The 19,053-nt window shown below is 42.6% G+C and overlaps 1 protein-coding gene across 1 annotated transcript; it reads right to left on the reverse strand.

The window, feature by feature from the left end:
- Positions 1-757: 757 nt before the first annotated feature.
- LYG2 (lysozyme g2) lies at positions 758-18,479 on the reverse strand (the record flags this gene model as incomplete). Its single annotated transcript, XM_080683730.1, has 5 exons — positions 758-876; positions 3,310-3,448; positions 4,462-4,658; positions 5,740-5,880; positions 18,437-18,479. 5 exons carry the CDS (start codon positions 18,477-18,479, stop codon positions 758-760), a joined length of 639 nt encoding a protein of 212 aa, XP_080539856.1.
- Positions 18,480-19,053: the final 574 nt, after the last annotated feature.

Raw genomic sequence — 19,053 nt, forward strand, 5'->3', positions numbered from 1 at the left:
GGGTGTGCAGGAGGCAGCTGATCCATGATTCTCATCATTGATGTTTCTGTCTCTCTCTCTCCCTCTCCCTTCCTCTCTGAAATCAATAAAAAAAATTTTAAACAAAGAAAAAAGAAATAAAAAGAAGAGTGTGTGGCAGAAACTACTGAAAGTGGGAGAAAAGAAGCCTGTCCCTGGATCTGCAGCAAACAAGAGGAAGAAGCCCCCGGAGGCTGGTGTGGGTCTGAGGGATACTGTATACATCCCTCGAGGAAGGCCAGCTTCCTCCCTCCAGCTCTCAGATACCTAGGAGCTAGAATTCCATCCCAAGCTTTTCCATTGTCCCACAGGTTGACTGGCTTCTGATTCAGGCATTTCTCACAAGCAAAGCCCTAGTGGCTTGGGCTGATACTGGGAAAAGGACAAAGGCTCAGGTCAGACTCTCTTCTGTTAGCAGTTCTGTCAGCAGAGAGTAGGTGGGCGTTGACATCATGGGCTCAAATGAGGCCTCACTGAAATAGACATCACTTACCAAGATGTTCACTTTTACTACAAAATAATAATGAATGTGGCTAGGCACATTTCATAGGAACCATGTTGAGAACTGGGCAGGTTTTATTTTTTTAATGCTTATTTGCATTTCAAAAATTGGGAAGTGAATTTTCTGTCATAGTTGCAACCATTCCTGTGCCAGGGTTGGCACAACACATCATATATAGCAAACCCTGCGAAGGGGGCACTGAGCACCTGCCAACCTGGCCCACGTGCAGTGCTTTGCCTAGAAGCCGTGTCTCCTATAGAACTGAGCTCGGGCAAGAATATCATTGACCAAGTCAGTCTCTATGTCCATGGGGGTGGCAATGGCTTCGATTCCTGACTTAAAGGCCAAGATACCACCTGAAATGAAACACAGAGGTTCAGATTGAAATATTAACTTTCAGCAAAAATAAGATATGAACATTCCCAGGATGTCAGCCCTCCAGGCGAATCTTCCAAAGCAGGCTGTCCCAGACCCTCCTTCTCCCTCCCTCCCCTCCTAAAGGACATGCTACCTCAAAAACCACTGGGGAAAACCCAAGTAGCTTTCCTTCTCTCTCTTTTTAAAATACTTTTATTTTTCTTGCTTAAAAAGTCAGATTTGCTTCTTATGTAGTTCAGGTCTACAAAACTAGATTCCCAGCAAATCTTCAGTCTGAGAATGCTCGTTATATTCTCTCAGTCATTTAATAATCCACTCATTTATTCATTCAATAAACATTTTTAAGCACCTACTATGTGCCAGGATGAGTGCCACACTGAAAGCAGAGTGCACAATGCTACCCAGAGATAATCATTTCCTGGTAGGGGTATGTGTATAATAAGCATGCCTGTGCATATGTGTATTAAACCTAGAATCTTTAATAGTTATTTACATGTTTAACATAAGTGTGCTCCACTCTTACATCCAGAGAAAAAGGCCTCTGATCCCTGCCTTCAAGGACCTTGAAATAGAAAATAGAAACTGTTTATTCTAAACTAGAGGCCCGGTGCATGAAATTTGTGCACGGGGGGAGGGTGTCCCTCAGCCCAGCCTGCACCCTCTCCAATCTGGGACCCCTCGAGGGATGTCCGACTGCCCATTTAGGCCCGATCCCGGGCAGTCGGACATCCCTTTCACAATCCAGGACTGCTGGCTCCCAACTGCTCGCCTGCCTGCCTTCCTGCCTGCCCTTAACCGCTTCTGCCTGCCAGCCTAATCACACCCTAACCACTCCCTTGCCAGCCTGATTGATGACTAACTGCTCCCCTGCCAGCCTGTTTGCCCCCAACTGCCCTCCCCTGCAGGCCTAGTCACCCCTAACTGGCCTCCCCTGCAGGCCTGGTCACCCCTAACTGCCCTCCCCTGCTGGCCATCTTGTGGCAGCCATCTTGTGTCCAATGGGGGCAGGATCTTTGACCACATGGGGGCAGCGATATTGTGTGTTGGAGTGATGGTCAATCTGCATATTACTCTTTTATTAGATAGGATAGAGGCCTGGTACACAGGTGGGAGCCAGCAGGTTTGCCCTGAAGGGTGTCGCGGATCAGGGTGGGGGTTCCCTTGGGCCGTGGGGCAGCCTGGGCGAGGGGCCTGTGGTGGTTTGCAGGCTGGCCACACCCCCCAGTGACCCAAGCGGAGGCCCTGGTATCTGGGGTTTATTTATCTTCTACAATTGAAACTTTGTAGCCTGGAGCGGAGCCAAGCCTTCTGCTTGCTCCATGGCGGCAGCCATTTTTGGGGGGATTTATGTATCTTCTATAATTGAAACTTTGTAGCCTTAAGCAGAGGCCTGGGCCAGCCAGGGTGTGTGGAAAGCTTGGCTTCCTCCATCGCCAGGGGCAACCCTAGCCTCCTGCTCTTTCCAGCTCCATGGCTGCTGCCATTTCTGTTTGGGTTTATGTATCTTCTATCATTGAAACTTTGTAGCCTTGAGTGGAGGCCTAGGCTGTCAAGGGCAGGCAGAAAGCTTGGCTTCCTCCATTGCCGGGGAAACCCAAGCCTCCCTCCTGCTCTCTGTGGCCATAGCCATCTTGGTTGGGTTTATTTGCATATTTGCTCCTAATTGGCTGGTGGGCGTGGCTGGTGGGCATGGCTTGTGGGTGTAGCAGAGTGATGGTTAATATGCATATTACTCTTTTATTAGATAGGATTAGGCCACCACGTGTGGAAGGCGAGAAGTACTGGTAGGTACACACCATGGGTTTATAGGAGATAGACTTAAGAATTGGTATGGCTGGATGTGAAGAGAGAATGAACCAGAGAGCCTCAGAAAACACTAGAGATGACTGGATATGTGATGGTGCCTTTCACAGAGACAGAAAATGTAGAAAAAAGAGCAAATTTCTAGTGGAACCTAGTGACTTAATTCCACCTGGGGCATGGTCTGTGACCAGCCAGGGACGGATCTCCACTTAGACAATGCATGGTACCTGAAGCCCTGGTGTCACTGGGAAAACTCACGGAGTAAAATTTTGTTCAAACAATTCAGAAATTGATTAATTCTTGCATCAGGAAAGAAATCTACCAGACAAAGGCAAACATACTCTTTTAAACTAGTGCATTCACTTTCAAGGCATCACTCAATGGCTCGATAACCAATGAGAAGTATAATCAGAGCCCCAACATCTGGCAGGAGGGAAAGGAAAGCAGGGAAGGAAGACCACCAGTAATGCAGGGGTTCCGAGAGCACTTCCCACAGCTCCTCCCAGGCCACACTGACCAGTGGGCACGCTCCCCGCGCGGCCACCATACATCTGGTCTGCAGGGGTCTCACTCAGCTCTTTTAAACAAAGCACCACAATCTGGCCTACCTTTGAGGTGTTGGTCCACACTCCACATGGGGAATTTCCTCTGGATTGCCTTAATTCTGTCTGTCAGAATCCCAACAGCCTGCAGAAGGTGCTCTTTGCTGTCCCAGGTGCCCACAGGGTAATACATTTTTTTATCAAGCTAGAAAATTCAAATAGCAGTGGGAGCATCTGAATGAAGAAACATGTTTTTCTGCTGTTCCTGAGTTCTCCCTTTTATGCTCAAGTTCACTGGCCTTCCTTGTCCTTTCCCCCCACATAATCAACTCTGCAGTGCTTTCTTTCCCAGAAACAGAGTCAGAGAAACAAAGTAAGATTTGGGAGGAGTGGGTGTGGCCCAGTTTTTGTTAACCCTCTAATAGACATACATACATACATAAATAAATAAATGGAAAAGTTATTTCAAACAATTAGCTCCCAAAGTCTACATGTTTGCAGTCAAAATACAAATTTGTTTCTAACTGGGAGGCTAAAAGTCTGGGTTTCTACAGGCCATATAAAGTTGAACCTGGAAACAGATATCCAGATCATTTGGATCTTCTTCCAATTTGTCTAAAGAACAAGTTGGTCCCTAGCCTGTTTGGCTCAATGGATAGTGCATCAGCCTGCGGACTGAAGGGTCCCAGGTTCATTCCCGTCAAGGGCACATGCCCGGGTTGTGGGCTCGATCCCCAGTAGGGGCATGCAGGGGGCAGCCGATCAATGATTCTCTCTCATCATTGATGTTTCTCTCTCTCTCTTCCTCTCCCTTCCTCTCTGAAATCAATAAAAATATATTTTAAAAAAAGAAAGAAAGAAAGAACAAGTTGGGTTATGTGGGGTTTAACCATAGTGTTTTGATCCACATGGATGAATTGACTACTTCATGAACCCCAGTATAAATGCCCTTTATAAGATTTTCTCAATTTAAGTACATTGTATATTATTTACTGCACACTGTAGTTATGAAACTGATAGAATACTTTCTTATACTTATCCAAGAACTGATAAATCTCAAATGAAATACCAAAGCTGTGTTACAGGAGTCACAGTATGAATTGTGCTAAAGTACCAGGGTGTTTGAAGCCTCGAAATACTGCCAGCAGCGTGCAGTTTGGGTTGAGCTTCTGCAGGGAGGGGTGAAGTGGGGTTAACGGAAAGCTCCCAGCTAAGTACCTGCATCAGGCCAAATTTCAATCCCTGGTGGTCCCAGCCGTCCTGCAGGACAGCTCCGCCGTGGCTTTCTCTGGAGATGATGGCTGCAATGAGGGCGGGGTCCACGCAATGCCTCCGCCCAACTTCTTTGATCCGAGTCTGGTAAGGCTTTAAGGCCCTCAAATCCATTTCAGCAAACATTTCAGAACCACGAATCCCTAAGTGGATGGAAAATAAACTGTCTCCTCTAATCCAGAAAGAACTCTTTTCAGAGTTTGATAAGTTAGCCATAGCCCATGACTGCGCCTCACAGCTTGGGATAGTCATTCTAAGACATGGTGTTTTCTTTGTGGTTTTTTGTTTTGTTTTGTTAATCCTCACCTGAGGATATTTTTCCCATTGATTTTTAGAGAGAGTGGGAGGGAAGAAGGAAGGGGAGAGAGAAAAAGGAGGGGGAGAGAGAGAGAGGAGAGGAACATCAGTGTGAGAGAGACAAACTGACTGGTTGCCTCCTGCATACCCTGACCATGGTGGGGATCTAACCTGCACCCAGGTACATGCCCTTGACTAGGAGCTTAGCCGCCACTTTTTGGGATGCAGGCCAATGCTCTAACCACTGAGCACCAGCCAGGGCACTAGGACATGTTTTGCTCTTTGATTCTATAAACACAGAAAGGTCCACAACCTCAGATACCATGTCTGTTTTTCCCCCTCGTTTTTCTGTTTCCTGCCACACTGCTGCATTGGGGAGATCCTTAGTCTAGAAGTCAGCCAACCCAGGTTTGAGTCTGGTCTGTCACTACTCCGCTCCGGGCCCTGCGGAAGTCTCCCCTTTGCTGAGCCTCGGTTTCTGATCTGTAAATTGGGAAGGCAGAATTAGCTGACCTTGTTGCTTCCGGCTCTGACGCTCTGGCACTGAGATAACAGGAAGAAGACTTTTGCAAGAGTTACAAAAGTGAGGACATACAAAGAACAAGAGGCTTGCTTAACATGTTCCTGCTCTAACATGCAGCAACACAACAGCAAACAAAAAGACAAAGCCAGAATTTAATATTTGATTTAGGCAATCATTTCAATATGTAGAAATAAACATCTTGGAAAAGTTTGGAAATAATGGGGTGGGGGGAGGAAGAAGTAGTGTGTTAGGTTAGTCAGAATTTTGTTTTCTTCTCATTTTTAATTTTGACATTAATACTATAACGACGATTACACCTTTTCAAAATGAAGCTATTTTTCTAAGAAAGAATCTGAAAAAGATGAAAGGGGACAAGCCAGATGTTTGCTTTGCTTTTTACTTACCGCAGTTAACCAACCTGGTTATATCACAGGCAGTACCAGGAGTCTCCATGGTCATGATGTTGCCATAGCAGCCGCGGTACAGGTGGGGATGCAGGTAAGGGCTCACTGAGTGACGAAAAGTATAAGAGCACCTGGAAGTGCCTGGAGAGGGGGAAGGGAATGATAACTCACATAAAGTCTGTGAGAAAATATTGCTTGAGTTGCTATAATGAACATTATTAAACCTAAGAAAAAGCCATAGACTTAGTTCTCCCCAAGGACCTCCTCAGGACCCTAGAATGGCTCATCAGACAAAACGGAAGATTCCCCCTTCCCACTCTACTCCAACCTTAAAAAGTATAATAAAACACAATTCTAAACATTGTGCAAGATCTCAAAACCATTTGGTGCAATCTAGATCAGGCAGAATATATTTTAAGCTGGAACTTTGAGAGAAATTTTAAGCCTTCTGACACAAATACTTCTGTGGATGTGAGCATTGGGATAACAATAGACTTTGTCTAGTGAGAGAAGAAAAAGGGATACCATTAACATAAAGTATTTATTTTTATATCATGTTGCTGAGCAGTTGAGTTTCTATCTAGATCTAATTGGAAATAAATTTTAATTTACCATAAAAATGTAACTTAAATCTATTTTTACTTTTTTTTTGTCATATGAAGTGAGTTTCCATCCAAGTCTATTTAGTTAGTTTTAAGTTTTGTTTATTTTTTTTTAAACATTTTTTTATTTTTTAATTGCAGTTGATATACAATATTATATTAGTTTCAGGTGTACAACATAGTGGTTAGACATTTATATAATGTACCAAATGATCACCTGATAAATCTAGTACCCTTCTGACACCATACATAGTTATTACAAGATTCTTTACTATATTCCCTGTGCTATATTTTACATCCCGAGACTGTTCAGATCTATTTACTAAAGGAAATAAAGAGCTTTTCTGTAAGTTGAAAAGTTTATTCTAATAGTTCCTAGGATTATTGAGTTGTACCTTAAAACTACAAATATTTGCTGTAGGAAATTATATTTCTTAAAATGTTTGATGTAAAAAAAAACTGTGTTGTTTCACTTGGTGTTATAAATGTGTTTTCAATAGAGAGGTGGATTTTATCCATTCACCATAGGCCATTGGCCTAGTTCTGATAAACTTGACAGTATAGAGAGACTCTTAGAATTTGGCACACAAACAATGGAGCTCATCCTTACTGATATTTATTTTAAAAAGAAACCAAAGCAACTCTAAAAATTAAGTTTTTAAAACTACTTAATTTTTAAAAAAGAAAAACTCATAAAAAGAAAAATACCGTCATAGTCTGCTCTCTCACATCTACACACAGGCAGAAAAGGAATTGTAAATGGAACCACAGTCCAACAGTGAATTAGCAAGTAAACTCTGGACACTAAGAAAGCTATCTAGCTCATGAAAGCAGCAGAACCGGCAAAGTCAATAAGCCTCTCTGAGCAGTATGGATTCTGCTGTGATACAGAGAGCAAGAACCATCATCTTGGCTCTCCACACCGCCCTCAGTGTAGCATCCTGTGCCTACAATGTGTATGGGAAATATATGTGAGTGACTAAATGGCTGAATTCCTATGACACAGATCACATGTACAATTGAGGTGTGGGGGCTGGGAGTGCAGACTGAAGTTTATCACCACCAAACCAGCACTGTAAGAAATGTTAAAGGGCTACTGTAATAATAATAAGATATATAAGGTTATTATTATATATATAGAGAGAGAAGTGTAGACATAAAGAATTTAAAAAATGGCAATAAATAAGTACCTATCCTAATATATAAAAACCCTGGGTCTGTCACATCCACAATGACCTGGAGGCTTGACCAACTGGAAGTCAGTCCTGCAGTCAGCGCTGGGTTGCTGTGATGACCCAGCACTAACTGCTACAGCTGCAGGCACAGTGACCCAGCACTGACTGCTGAAGAGGCTGCAAATCAGGCCTGGAGAGAAGCCTGAAGAGAGAAGCAGGGTCTGATCTGTAGCCTCTGTGGCAGCTGTTGATCAGCACTTGCCTCTCTCTTTCTCTCTGGCTTGGCCAGCAGCCGTGCCTCCATTTCTCTCCAGGCCTCCACCAGGGCTGCTGATCAGCCCTGCCTTTCTGATCAGGCCCCATTGATAGGCCCAGACATGCTGACTGGCATAGAAACCGACCAATCAGAACCAAATCCAGGTCAATTGTGAGTAGCCAATGGCTGCCTAGGAGGCAGAGCTTTTGATGCTGACTGGCATAGAAACTGACCAATCAGAACCAAATCTGGGTCACCTGTGAGGAGTCAATGGCTGCCTAGGAGGCAGAGCTTTTGATGCTGACTGGCATAGAAACCAACCAATCAAAACCAAATTGGCCAGCAGAGGAAGGCAGTTGAGGGCAAGATCAGGCTGGCAGGGGAGGGCAGTTGGGGCCAAGATCAGGCCAGCAGGGGAGGGCAGTTAGGGGCAATCAGGCAGGCAGGCAGAGGCAGTTAGGGGTGATCAGGCAGGCAGGCAGGTGAGCAGTTAGGAGCCAGCAGTCCCAGAGTACGAGAGGGATCAGGCCTAAACCAGCAGTTGGACATCCCCCAAGGGGTTCCCGATTGGAGAGGGTACAAGCTGGGCTGAGGGAACCCCCATAAATTTCATGCACCGGGCTACTAGTTAATAATAGCTTTAAATTAAGTGGATTAAATGTTCTAATCAAAAGACATAGGGTGGCTGAATGGATAAGAAAATATGACTCCACTATATGCTATCTACAAGAGACCCACCTCAGAACAAAAACCTCACACAGGATGAGAGTAAAGGAATGGGAAAAAAAATGTTTTCCATGCAAATGGAAATGAAAACAAAACTGGAATAGCATATTCATATCTGACAAAACAGACTTCAAAATGAAGGCCATCACAAGAGACAATAAAAATCACTACAGAATATAACCCTGGTAAACATGTTTGCACCCAATATAGGAGCACCTAAGTATATTAAAAAAAACTTCAGGAGGACTTTAAGGGAGAGATCGATAGCAATACAGTCATAGTAGGGAATTCACTACCCCATTGATGTCACTGGATAGATCTTCCAGACAATAAACCAACAAGGAAACTGACTCAATGACACACTAAATCAGATGGATTTAATTAACATTTACAGAACATTTCACCCCAAAGCTGCAGAATATACAATATTCTCAAGTGCACATGGGTTGTTCTCAAAGATAGACCACATGTTAGTACACAAAACAAGTCTCTACAAGTTCAAGATTGAAATCAGATTAATCATCTTATTGAATCACAATGGCATGACATTAGAAATCAACTACAGTAAAAACACTCAAAAAACATTCAAACACATGGAAGCTAAATAGCATGTTATTAAATAATGAATAGGTTATGGATGAGATCAAGAAAGAAATAAAATAACTTCCTGGAAACAAATGAAAACAAACAAAAAAAAACAACCCAAAATCTATAAGACACAGTGAAAGCAGTCATGAGAGGGAAGTTCATAACACTACAGGTCTACCTGTAGAAAAATTTTGAATAAACTATCTAACCCTACAACTTAAAGAATTAGAAAGAGAACAACAAGAAAATCCCTGAGTAAGTAGAAGAAAGGAAATAATAAAGATCAGAGCAGAAATAAATGACAAAGACTGAAAAAAAAAACAATATAAAAGATCAATGAAACCAAGATCTGGTTCTTTGAAAAGAAAAACAAGATTGATGAACCTTTAGCCAGACTCATCAAGAAACAAAGAGAGCCTTCGGAGAAACCAAGATGGTGGCATAGGTGGTGGGGTGCCTCAAAATGCAGGGAGATGGGAGAATGGAAGAAACCTTAGTTCATGTCTCAAGGTGATATCCTGCTACAAATGTTGATCTCCTGTTATACTCAGTCTTTCCTCTCCTTGGGCCTTCTCACATGCTGTTCCCTTTGTTGGGGATGCTCTTTTGTGGCTGCATCTCATCCTTCAGGGCATGACTGAAATGGCACCTCCTCATAGAGGTTTTTCCTTCACTGCAAACCTAAACTGCTGCCTCGCACAACAATTTTAAAACTACAACTAAAAGACAAAATGTCTATCACCCAGAACCACAAGAAAGCTGACTGAGTGGAAGTTCTACAACTAGAAGGAAAGAGAAAAGAACATTGAGATGTGCACAAGCGCTGAAAAGCTGAGGTACGGAGGCACTCAAATAGGACTGGCGGCGGGCGACTGGGAGCGCTGCTTCTTTCAACCTGAAGGGAGACAAGCTCCCGATTACTCTGAACTCCAGTTTCTGGGGAGAAACTGGGAACCCAAATTCCTGCGGGGAGAAGCTGGACTGTCTACCATTGGGTCGGAAAGTGAGGGTGACTTTCTTGCAGAGGTGTGTCCAGCAATCATTGTTTACTGTGCTGGGGACTTGGAAAGGCGGAAACGCAGAGGCGGCTGACTGGCAGCCATCGCTGTTTGCCACACCCTAGCCTAGTGACTCCCTGAGACCCCACCCCACACAATCTACAAACCCACCAAAGCTCCGTGCAGCGGCTTTTGCATATGAACGGCCTGCCCTATCGCAGCTTAACCAAACAAACTGCAGCTCTGGTCAGACAGCTCCAAAACCTCCAAACCTTAAGCAAAGAGGAGAAAACTGTAGTTCTCGCTGTACCTCCTGCTGGGTGGCCTCAGACAGTAGCTGACCAGTATCCCATTGGAGATCCAGAAGCTAGTGTATCTAGTGGTCAGTGTGAGACGACACCAGTTTTCAACTCCTCACATCAATAAGTGACACATTCAAGAGGCAGACTCAGTGAGCACCAAAGCCCCACTGAAGCAAGTCCTGCCCCCTAGGCGAGTCTCCAGTGCAGCAGTTCTTCCATTATAGACACAGCAGGTCCTCACAGCCAATTGGCCTGGAGGTCAATTCCTCCCAGTGTACCAACAACAATCAAGACTAAACTACAACAAGGCTGAGCACACAGTCCACAAAGGGGTGCACCAAGAGTGTCCACCTCAGGTAACTGGGAGGCCGACCCACTGGGCCATATAGGACACCTAGCACACAAAGCCACCCTACCAACTCAGGGAAGCAGCGAAAATGCGGAGACAAAGAAACAGATCACAAACAAAAGAAATGGAGTAAAACAAATGACTGGATATAGAGTTCAAAACCACAGTTATAAGGTTTTTCAAGAATTTCCTAGAAAAGGCCAATAAATTCAACGAGACACTCGAGGATATGAAAAAGGACCAACTAGAAATTAAACATACACTGACTGAAATAAAAAATATTATACAGAGACCCAACAACAGACTAGAGGAATGCAAGAATCAAGTCAAAGATTTGAAATACAAAGAAGTAAAAAACACTCAACTGGGAAAGCCAAAAGAAAAAATAATCCAAAAATTTGAAGATAGTGTAAGAAGCCTCTGGGACAACTTCAAGCGTACCAACATCCGAATTATGGGGGTGCCAGAAGAAGACAGAGAGCAAGATACTGAAAACCTATTTGAAGAAATAATGACTGAAAACTTCCCCCACCTGGTGAAAGAAATAGACTTACAAGTCCAGGAAGTGCACAGAACCCCAAACAAAAGGAATCCAAAGAGGACCACACCAAGACACATCATAATTAAAATGCCAAGGGCAAAAGACAAAGAGAGAATATTAAAAGCAGCAAGAGCAAAACAGTTAATTACCTAAAAGGGAGCACCCATACGATTGTCAGCTGATTTCTCAACAGAAACTATGCAGGCCAGAAGGGAGTACAAGAAATATTCAAAGTAATGAATAGCAAGAATCTACAACCAAGATTACTCTACCCAGCAAAGTTATCATTCAGAATTGAAGGGCAGATAAGGAGCTTCACAGATAAGGAAAAGCTAAAGGAGTTCATCACCACCAAACCAGTATTATATGAAACTAGAGGCCCAGTGCATGAGATTCATGCATGGGGGAGAGGGGTGTCCCTCAGCCTAGCCTGCACCCTCTCCAATCTGGGACCCCTCAAGGGATGTCCAACTGCCCATTTAGGCCCGATCCCACTGGGCAGTCAGACATCCCTCTCACAATCCAGGACTGCTAGCTCCCAACTGCTCGCCTGCTTGCCTTCCTGACTGCTCCTAACCGCTTCTGCCTGGCAGCCTGATCACCCCCTAACCACTCCCCTGCTAGCCTGATTGATGCCTAACTGCTCCTCTGCCAGCCTGTTTGCCCCTAACTGCCTTCCCCTGCCGGCCGGGTCACCCCTAACTGCCCTCCCCAGCAGGCTTGATCACCCCCAACTGCCCTCCCTTGCAGGCCTGGTCCCTCCCAACTACCCTCCCCTGCTGGCCATCTTGTGGTGGCCATCTTGTGTCCACATGGGGGCAGGATCATTGACCACATGGGGGCAGCCTTCTTGTGTGTTGGAGTGATGGTCAATCTTCATATTACTCTTTTTTTAGATAGGATAGAGGCCTGGTACATAGGTGGGGGCCAGCTGGTTTGCCCTGAAGGGTGTCCCGGATCAGGGTGGGGGTTCCCTCGGGATGTGGGGTGGCCTGGAGTGGAGCCAAGGCTTCTGCTCACTCTGTGGCAGCAGCCATTTCTGTTGGGATTTATGTATCTTCTATAATTGAAACTTTGTAGCCTTAAGCGGAGGCCAAAGCAGGCCAGGGCTGCAGAAGCTTGGCTTCCTCGATCGCTGCGGACAACCCTAGCCTCCTACTCTCTCCAGCTCCGTGGCTGCCGCCATTTCTGTTGGGATTTATTTATCTTCTATAATTGAAAGTTTGTAGCATTGAGTGGAGGCTTCCTCCGGCAAGGGCAGGTGAAAAGCTTGGCTTCCTCCATTGCCAGGGAAACCCACGCCTCCCTCCTGCTCTCTGTGGCTGCAGCCATCTTGGTTGGGTTTGTTTGCATATTCCCTCCTGATTGGCTGGTGGGCGTGGCTGGTGGGTGTAGCGGAGGTATGGTCAATTTGCATATTACTCTTTTATTAGATAGGATGCTGAAAGGTATTCTTTAAGAAGAGGAAGAAGAAGAAAAAAGTAAAGATAAAAATTATGAACAACAAATACATATCTATCAACAAGTGAATCTAAAAATCAAGTGAATTAAAAATCTGAGGAACAAAATAAACTGGTGAATATAATAGAATCAGGGGCATAGAATGGGAGTGGATTGATAATTCTCAGGGGGAAAGGGTGTGGGGGGTACGGGAAGAGACTGGACAAAAATCGTACACCTATGGATGAGGACAGTGGGAGGGAGGTAAGTGCAGAGGGTGGGTTGGGAACCAGGTAGAGGGGAGCTATGGGGGGAAAAAGGAGAAACAATTGTAATAATCTGAACAATAAAGATTTATTAAATTTTTAAAAAAAGAAACAAAGAGAGAGGACCCAAATAAATAAAATCAGAAATGAAAGCCATAAAGTAACAACTGACACCACAGAAATACAAAGGATTGTAAGAAAATAATATCAATAACTAAATGCCAACAAGATGGACTGTGTGGGTGAAATGGACAAATTCCTAGAAAAATGCAACCTTCCAAAACTAAATCAGGAAGAATCAGAAAACCTGACTAGGCCAATAACAACTGATGAAATAGAAGCAGTAATCAAAAACCTCCCAGCAAACAAAAGCCCAGGTCTGGACGGTTTCACAGGGGAATTTTACCAAACATTCAAAGAAGAACTAACACCTATCCTCCCCAAACTATTCAAAAAAACAAAACAAACAAAAAAAAAAAACAAACAAAAAAAAAAAACAAGAGGAAGGAACACTTCCAAGCTCTTTTTATGAGGCCAGAATTCCCCTAATTCCAAAACCAGATAAAGACACTGCAAAGAAAGATAATTACAGACTAATATCCCTGCTGAATATAGATGCTAAAATCCTGAACAAAATATTAGCAAATTGGATCCAGCAACACAATAAAAAGATCATACACCGGGACCAAGTGGGATTTCTTTCAGGGATGCAAGGCTGGTACAATACTCACAAATCAATAAATGTGATATATCGCATAAACAAATTGAAAGAAAAAATCACATGATCATATCAATAGATGCAGAAAAAGCATTCAACAAAATCCAACACTTACCTTTGATAAAAACTTCAGCAAAGTGGGAATAGAGGGATCATACCTCAACATAATAAAGACGATATATGACAAACCTACAGCCCACATCATACTCAATGGGCAAAAACTAAAGCCATTTTCCCTAAGAACAGGAACAAGATAGAGATGTCTGCTTTCACCACTTATTCAACATAGTATTGGAAGTCTGAGCCACAGTGATCAGAGAAGAAGGAAACATAAAAGGCATCTAAATTGAAAAGAAGGAAGTAAAACTCTCATTATTTTCAGATGACAGATATTGTACATAGAAAACTCTAAAAACTCCACCAAAAAAACTACTAGATTTCATAAATGAATTTGGCAATATAGCAGGATACAAAATCAACACCCAGAAATTGATAGCATTTTGTTGTTGTTGTTGTTGTTGTTAATCCTCACCTGAGGATATTTTCCCATTGACTTTTTGGAGACAGTGGAAGGAAAGGGGAGAGACAGAGAGAGAAACATCAATGTGAGAAAGACACATCGATTGGCTGCCTCCCCCACACCCCCCAGCCAGGACCAGGAATTGAGCCTGCAACTGAGGCATCTACCCCTGACCAGAAATGAACCTGGGACCCTTCAGTCCATGGGCTAATACTCTATCCACTAAGCCAAACCGGTCAGGGATCAATGGCATTTTTATATGCCAATAATGAATTCTTAGAAAGAGAAACTAAGCAAACAATCCCATTTACCATTGCAACAAAAAAATTAAGATACTTAGGAATAAACTTAACGAAGGAGCTAAAACACCTATAATCAGGAAACTACAGGATGTTGAAAAAAGAGATAGAAGAATAAACAAGTGTATATACCATGTTCATGGATTGGTAGAAATAACATCATTACAATGTCCATATTACCCAAAGCAATCTATAGATTCAATGCAATCCCTATTAAAATACGAATCGCATATTTCATAGATTTAGAACAAATACTCCAAAAATTGATATGGAACAGAAAAAGACCTCAAGTAGCCACAGCAATCTTGAGAAAGAAGAACAAAGTTGGAGGGATCACAATACCAGATATCAATTTATACTAAAAAGCCACTGTAATCAAAACAGCCTGGAGCTGGCATAAGAACAGGCATATAGATCAATGGGACAGAACAGAGAACCCAGAAATTGACCCAAACCATTATGCTCAATTAATATTTGACAAAAGAGGTAAGGGCACACAATGAAGTCAAGACAGTCTCTTCAATAAAGAGTGTTGAGAAAATTGGACAGAGACTTGCAAAAAAATGAAACTAGACCATTAACTTACACCATAAACAAAAATAAACTCAAAATGGATAAAAGGTTTAAATGTAAGTCGTGAAATCATAAAAATCTTAAAAGAAACCATAAGCAGCAAAATCTCAGACATCTGTTGTAGCAATATGTTTGTAGCTACATCTCCTAGGGCAAGAAAAACAAAGGAGAAAATAAACAAATGGGACTACATCAAAATAAAAAGCTTCTGCACATCAAAAGAAGCCATCAACAAAATGACAAAAGAGCCCACTGTATGGGAGAACATATTTGTCAATGATACACCTGGTAAGGAGCAAATATCCAAAACATATAAGGAACTCATACAACATAACAAAAAGAAGACAAACAATCCAATGGGCAAAGGACCTAAATAGACACAGATGGCCATACAGATGGCCAATGGGTGTATGAAAAAAATGCTCAAAGTCACTAATTATCAGAGAGATGCAAATTAAAATGACAATGAGGTATCACCTCACACCTGTCAGAATGGTTAGCATCAACAAATGATAAGTGCTGGCAAGGATGTTGAAAAAAGTGAACCCTAGTACACTGCTGGTGAGAATGCAGATTGGTGCAGCCACTATGGAAAACAGTATGGAGTTTTCTCAAATAATGAAATATGGAGCTGCCATTTGATCCAGTAATCCCATTTCTAGGAATATATCCCAAGAAATCTGAAACACCAGTCAGAAAGAATGTATGCACCCCTATGTTCATAGCTATGCAACTTACAATAGCCAAGATCTGGAAACAGCCCAAATGCCCATCAGTTTATGAGTGGATAAAAAAAGCTGTGTATAGTATTCCATAATATCAATGGAATACTATGCAGCTATTAAAAAGAAAGATCTCTTACCCTTTGAGACAGCATGGAGGGACCTGGAGAGTATTATGTTAAGCCAGTCAGAGAAAGACAAGTATCACACAATTTCACTCATGTGGAATCTAATGAACAAAATAGGTACAAACACATAGAAGCATGGAACCGACTGATGAATCTCAAAGGGAAGGCAGGGGTGGGTGGGTGGAGAGGATGAACCAAAGAATTTACATGCATATATGTATAAGCCATGAACACAGACAATTGTGTGGTGAAGGCATGGAGGATGGAGGGGTCAATGAGGAAGAAGAGGCGGACATCTGTAATACTATCAACAATAAAGATACATTTTTAAAAATGCATATCTTGGTCTGGTTGAAGGCTGAGATTTCAAGACTTGCTTCCAACATGGCCTAAGACAACTCTCCAAACCAGAACATAGCAATTAATTGTAGATGAAGCTGCATCCAATTCACAGAAGATCAATTGAAAATCCTCATCAAAGCATTCAGCCAAAAACCCTACCCAGGTTATGGTACCAAACCAAAGTATGTTTTAGAAATCAACACTGAAGACTCTAGAATCCAGATTTGAAGATAGAAGAGATAGGCACCGAGTCCAGAAAAGATAAAAACCCGAAGAGGACTTAGAAGCAAACCAAGACCAAGATCACCCTGTGGAGAAGTTTCAGTGTTGTACCAGTTACACTTCCTACTGATTACACATCTTCATCATGGCATTTGCCAATTACCCTTTTCCTGGGATTGATTCCAGAGAGTAACTTGCTAAGGAGATTGGGTTGCAGAGTCAAGAGTCCAAATTTGGCTTCAAAATCAAAGATGTAGATTTTATGTCCAGAGAAAATGAAAACCCAACGTGCCTTTAGAACAAGACCAGGAACAAAAGCTCTGACATGCGAGAGTTCAAGAGACAGAAACTGCACACAATGACACCAATCTCATTAGCAACTGTCTTATTTCTCTGAAGCCAGAACAAGATGGACCAAGATTTGATGTCACCAGCCTGGACTCCACACCTCTCTCATTCTTCCTGGGAACATACCCTTCTAAGCATTCCTTCAGCTTCTCCAGAAGCTGAGCCCCTGGAGATGGTGAACAGGACTTCAGGAGGCAGATACAAGGCACCACCACCCAGTGCTGCCGACAGCGCCTGCTCCAGAGTCCAGCAGGTGTCAAAGACCATGAAAATAAACTCACTCACATTATTTTTAAGTCATCTTAGTACTGAGTGATTCAGGAAAAAATAATTGAAGTCTTGTGATTATTGTGATTTAAAAGAAATATATATTTGCTCTTCCTCAACAGAGCTCCTAAAGCCCTTGGAGGTTCCCGTGATGACAGCAATAAAGTGTTCCTTGTTATGTTAAAAAAAAAAAAAAAAAAGCCTATCTCAGGCTCCTCATAGTAGGTCTGTTGAGCCAGAATCTAGGTATAAGGACAAAGAACCTGCACTTTAGCCAGCATTCCAGCAGACTCTTCTGCATAGGGAAGTTTGGGAACCACTGCTTTAAGGTGACTGGAATATGACATTGGCCTTACACTACCTGTGCAGCATCAAAATGCCTTAGGCCCTTCTTAATTATACTGGTATTCACCTGTCAGTTAAACACAGCTGGTGTGGTAGCTCATAATTAGTCTACTGGCTCTATAACTCTGCTCCCACCTGGCAATCAAAGGAGTAAAAATGTAAAACTATGTTCCCCTGCCTTTGACCATAAGTAACTGGACATTGTTGCTTCTCAGTAGCATCATTTTTTCCAAATTTAGAATTAAACACGAACATTTTTAGATTTATAATTAAACACTTTAGAAACACTTTCTTCTCGATTTACTTTATTAATTAAAGGCAACTTGAACATTGTTTACAACAGCTTTTCATTTTTTTCAGGCTGAAGTTTCAATCTGTTCTTCTTCAAGGTACCTTACCATCTCACCAGCCTACAGTTCCTGCCTTCCCCACAGAAATCTCCTCTCTATTCTGGTTACACTGACCTGCTTACTGCATCCCAAATACTTTTCATGCATTTCTGCCTCTGTGACCTTACTAACGTCTTTCTTCCCATCCAGTGAGCTCTTCTATTTAAACACCAAGCATTCTTCACCTATCACGACCCCCACTTTTAAAAAAGCCTTTCTACTGGTAGTTTCAATATCCTGACTAGATGTGAACTCTTCTTCTTAAACTCCTCCCAGGTGAATTTTTTCTATATATGCTCATTTAATTCTTATTTTTTATTTAGCGCCTTGATCATTTTCTCTTCAGGTGCCTTGCTTCCCAAAGTACTGTCCGATAAATTCCCATTGATCTCACCTTCACCTGCTTGGCAAGCAGGATACACTTGTAATTGAAACAATAAGCAGTTGCTTAATGGCCAGGCTGTCAGAGGAGAGCCCACTCCTCCACTGCATGAAAGTACTGCCCTCAAGTTCATGACCGTGCTGGATGTTTTCCTGGACATCCTGCAAACAATGCTAAATGTCACTGATGACTTACTCACCAATGAGGGTAACGAGTCCCCCAAACAGGACAGAGGATAACATGGTGGTGAATCGTATCCTACAGCACCTGTTATGATTTGAAAGAAAAACCTGGTTAATTTTAAAACTTGAAAGTTTTAAAATAGAACTTCTTTGATTTTTTAAAAGTTTAGAGTCATTCCTAATTCAATACCCTTTTTCCAGTTCCAATACGTTATTCTCATAGACTCAGTGTTATGCTATGGTTCAGTGGATCGCTCTTTTTCCTAAGCATAAACTCCCAACTCAACTTACTTCCATTTCACATTGACATGAGTCTGTGAACATCTTAATTACATATTACCCACTCACACACTCCCATCACATCTCCAGGCTTCATCATACCATAATTTTGTCCCCATTCTGGTATCTCCTTAGAAAATTAAGATAAACCACTGAGAGAAGAATTAGAGTTTCTGACTCAGGTCTGCTGTGCTCCATTTCTTTCTCTATCGACTCTACTCTTAGTTTTATTCAAAAGGCAGCTGACCCAAGAAGGCTGGCACTGACCTTGTTTAGTGCCAGCCATCTTGGGTCAGCAGAGAAAATCTCCCCTCTCTGTTTACAGCCTTCTGTATTCAACAGCAACCTGCACATC

Source organism: Plecotus auritus (genome assembly GCF_963455305.1).
Source record: "Plecotus auritus genome assembly, chromosome: 8".
NCBI lineage: Eukaryota > Metazoa > Chordata > Mammalia > Chiroptera > Vespertilionidae > Plecotus > Plecotus auritus.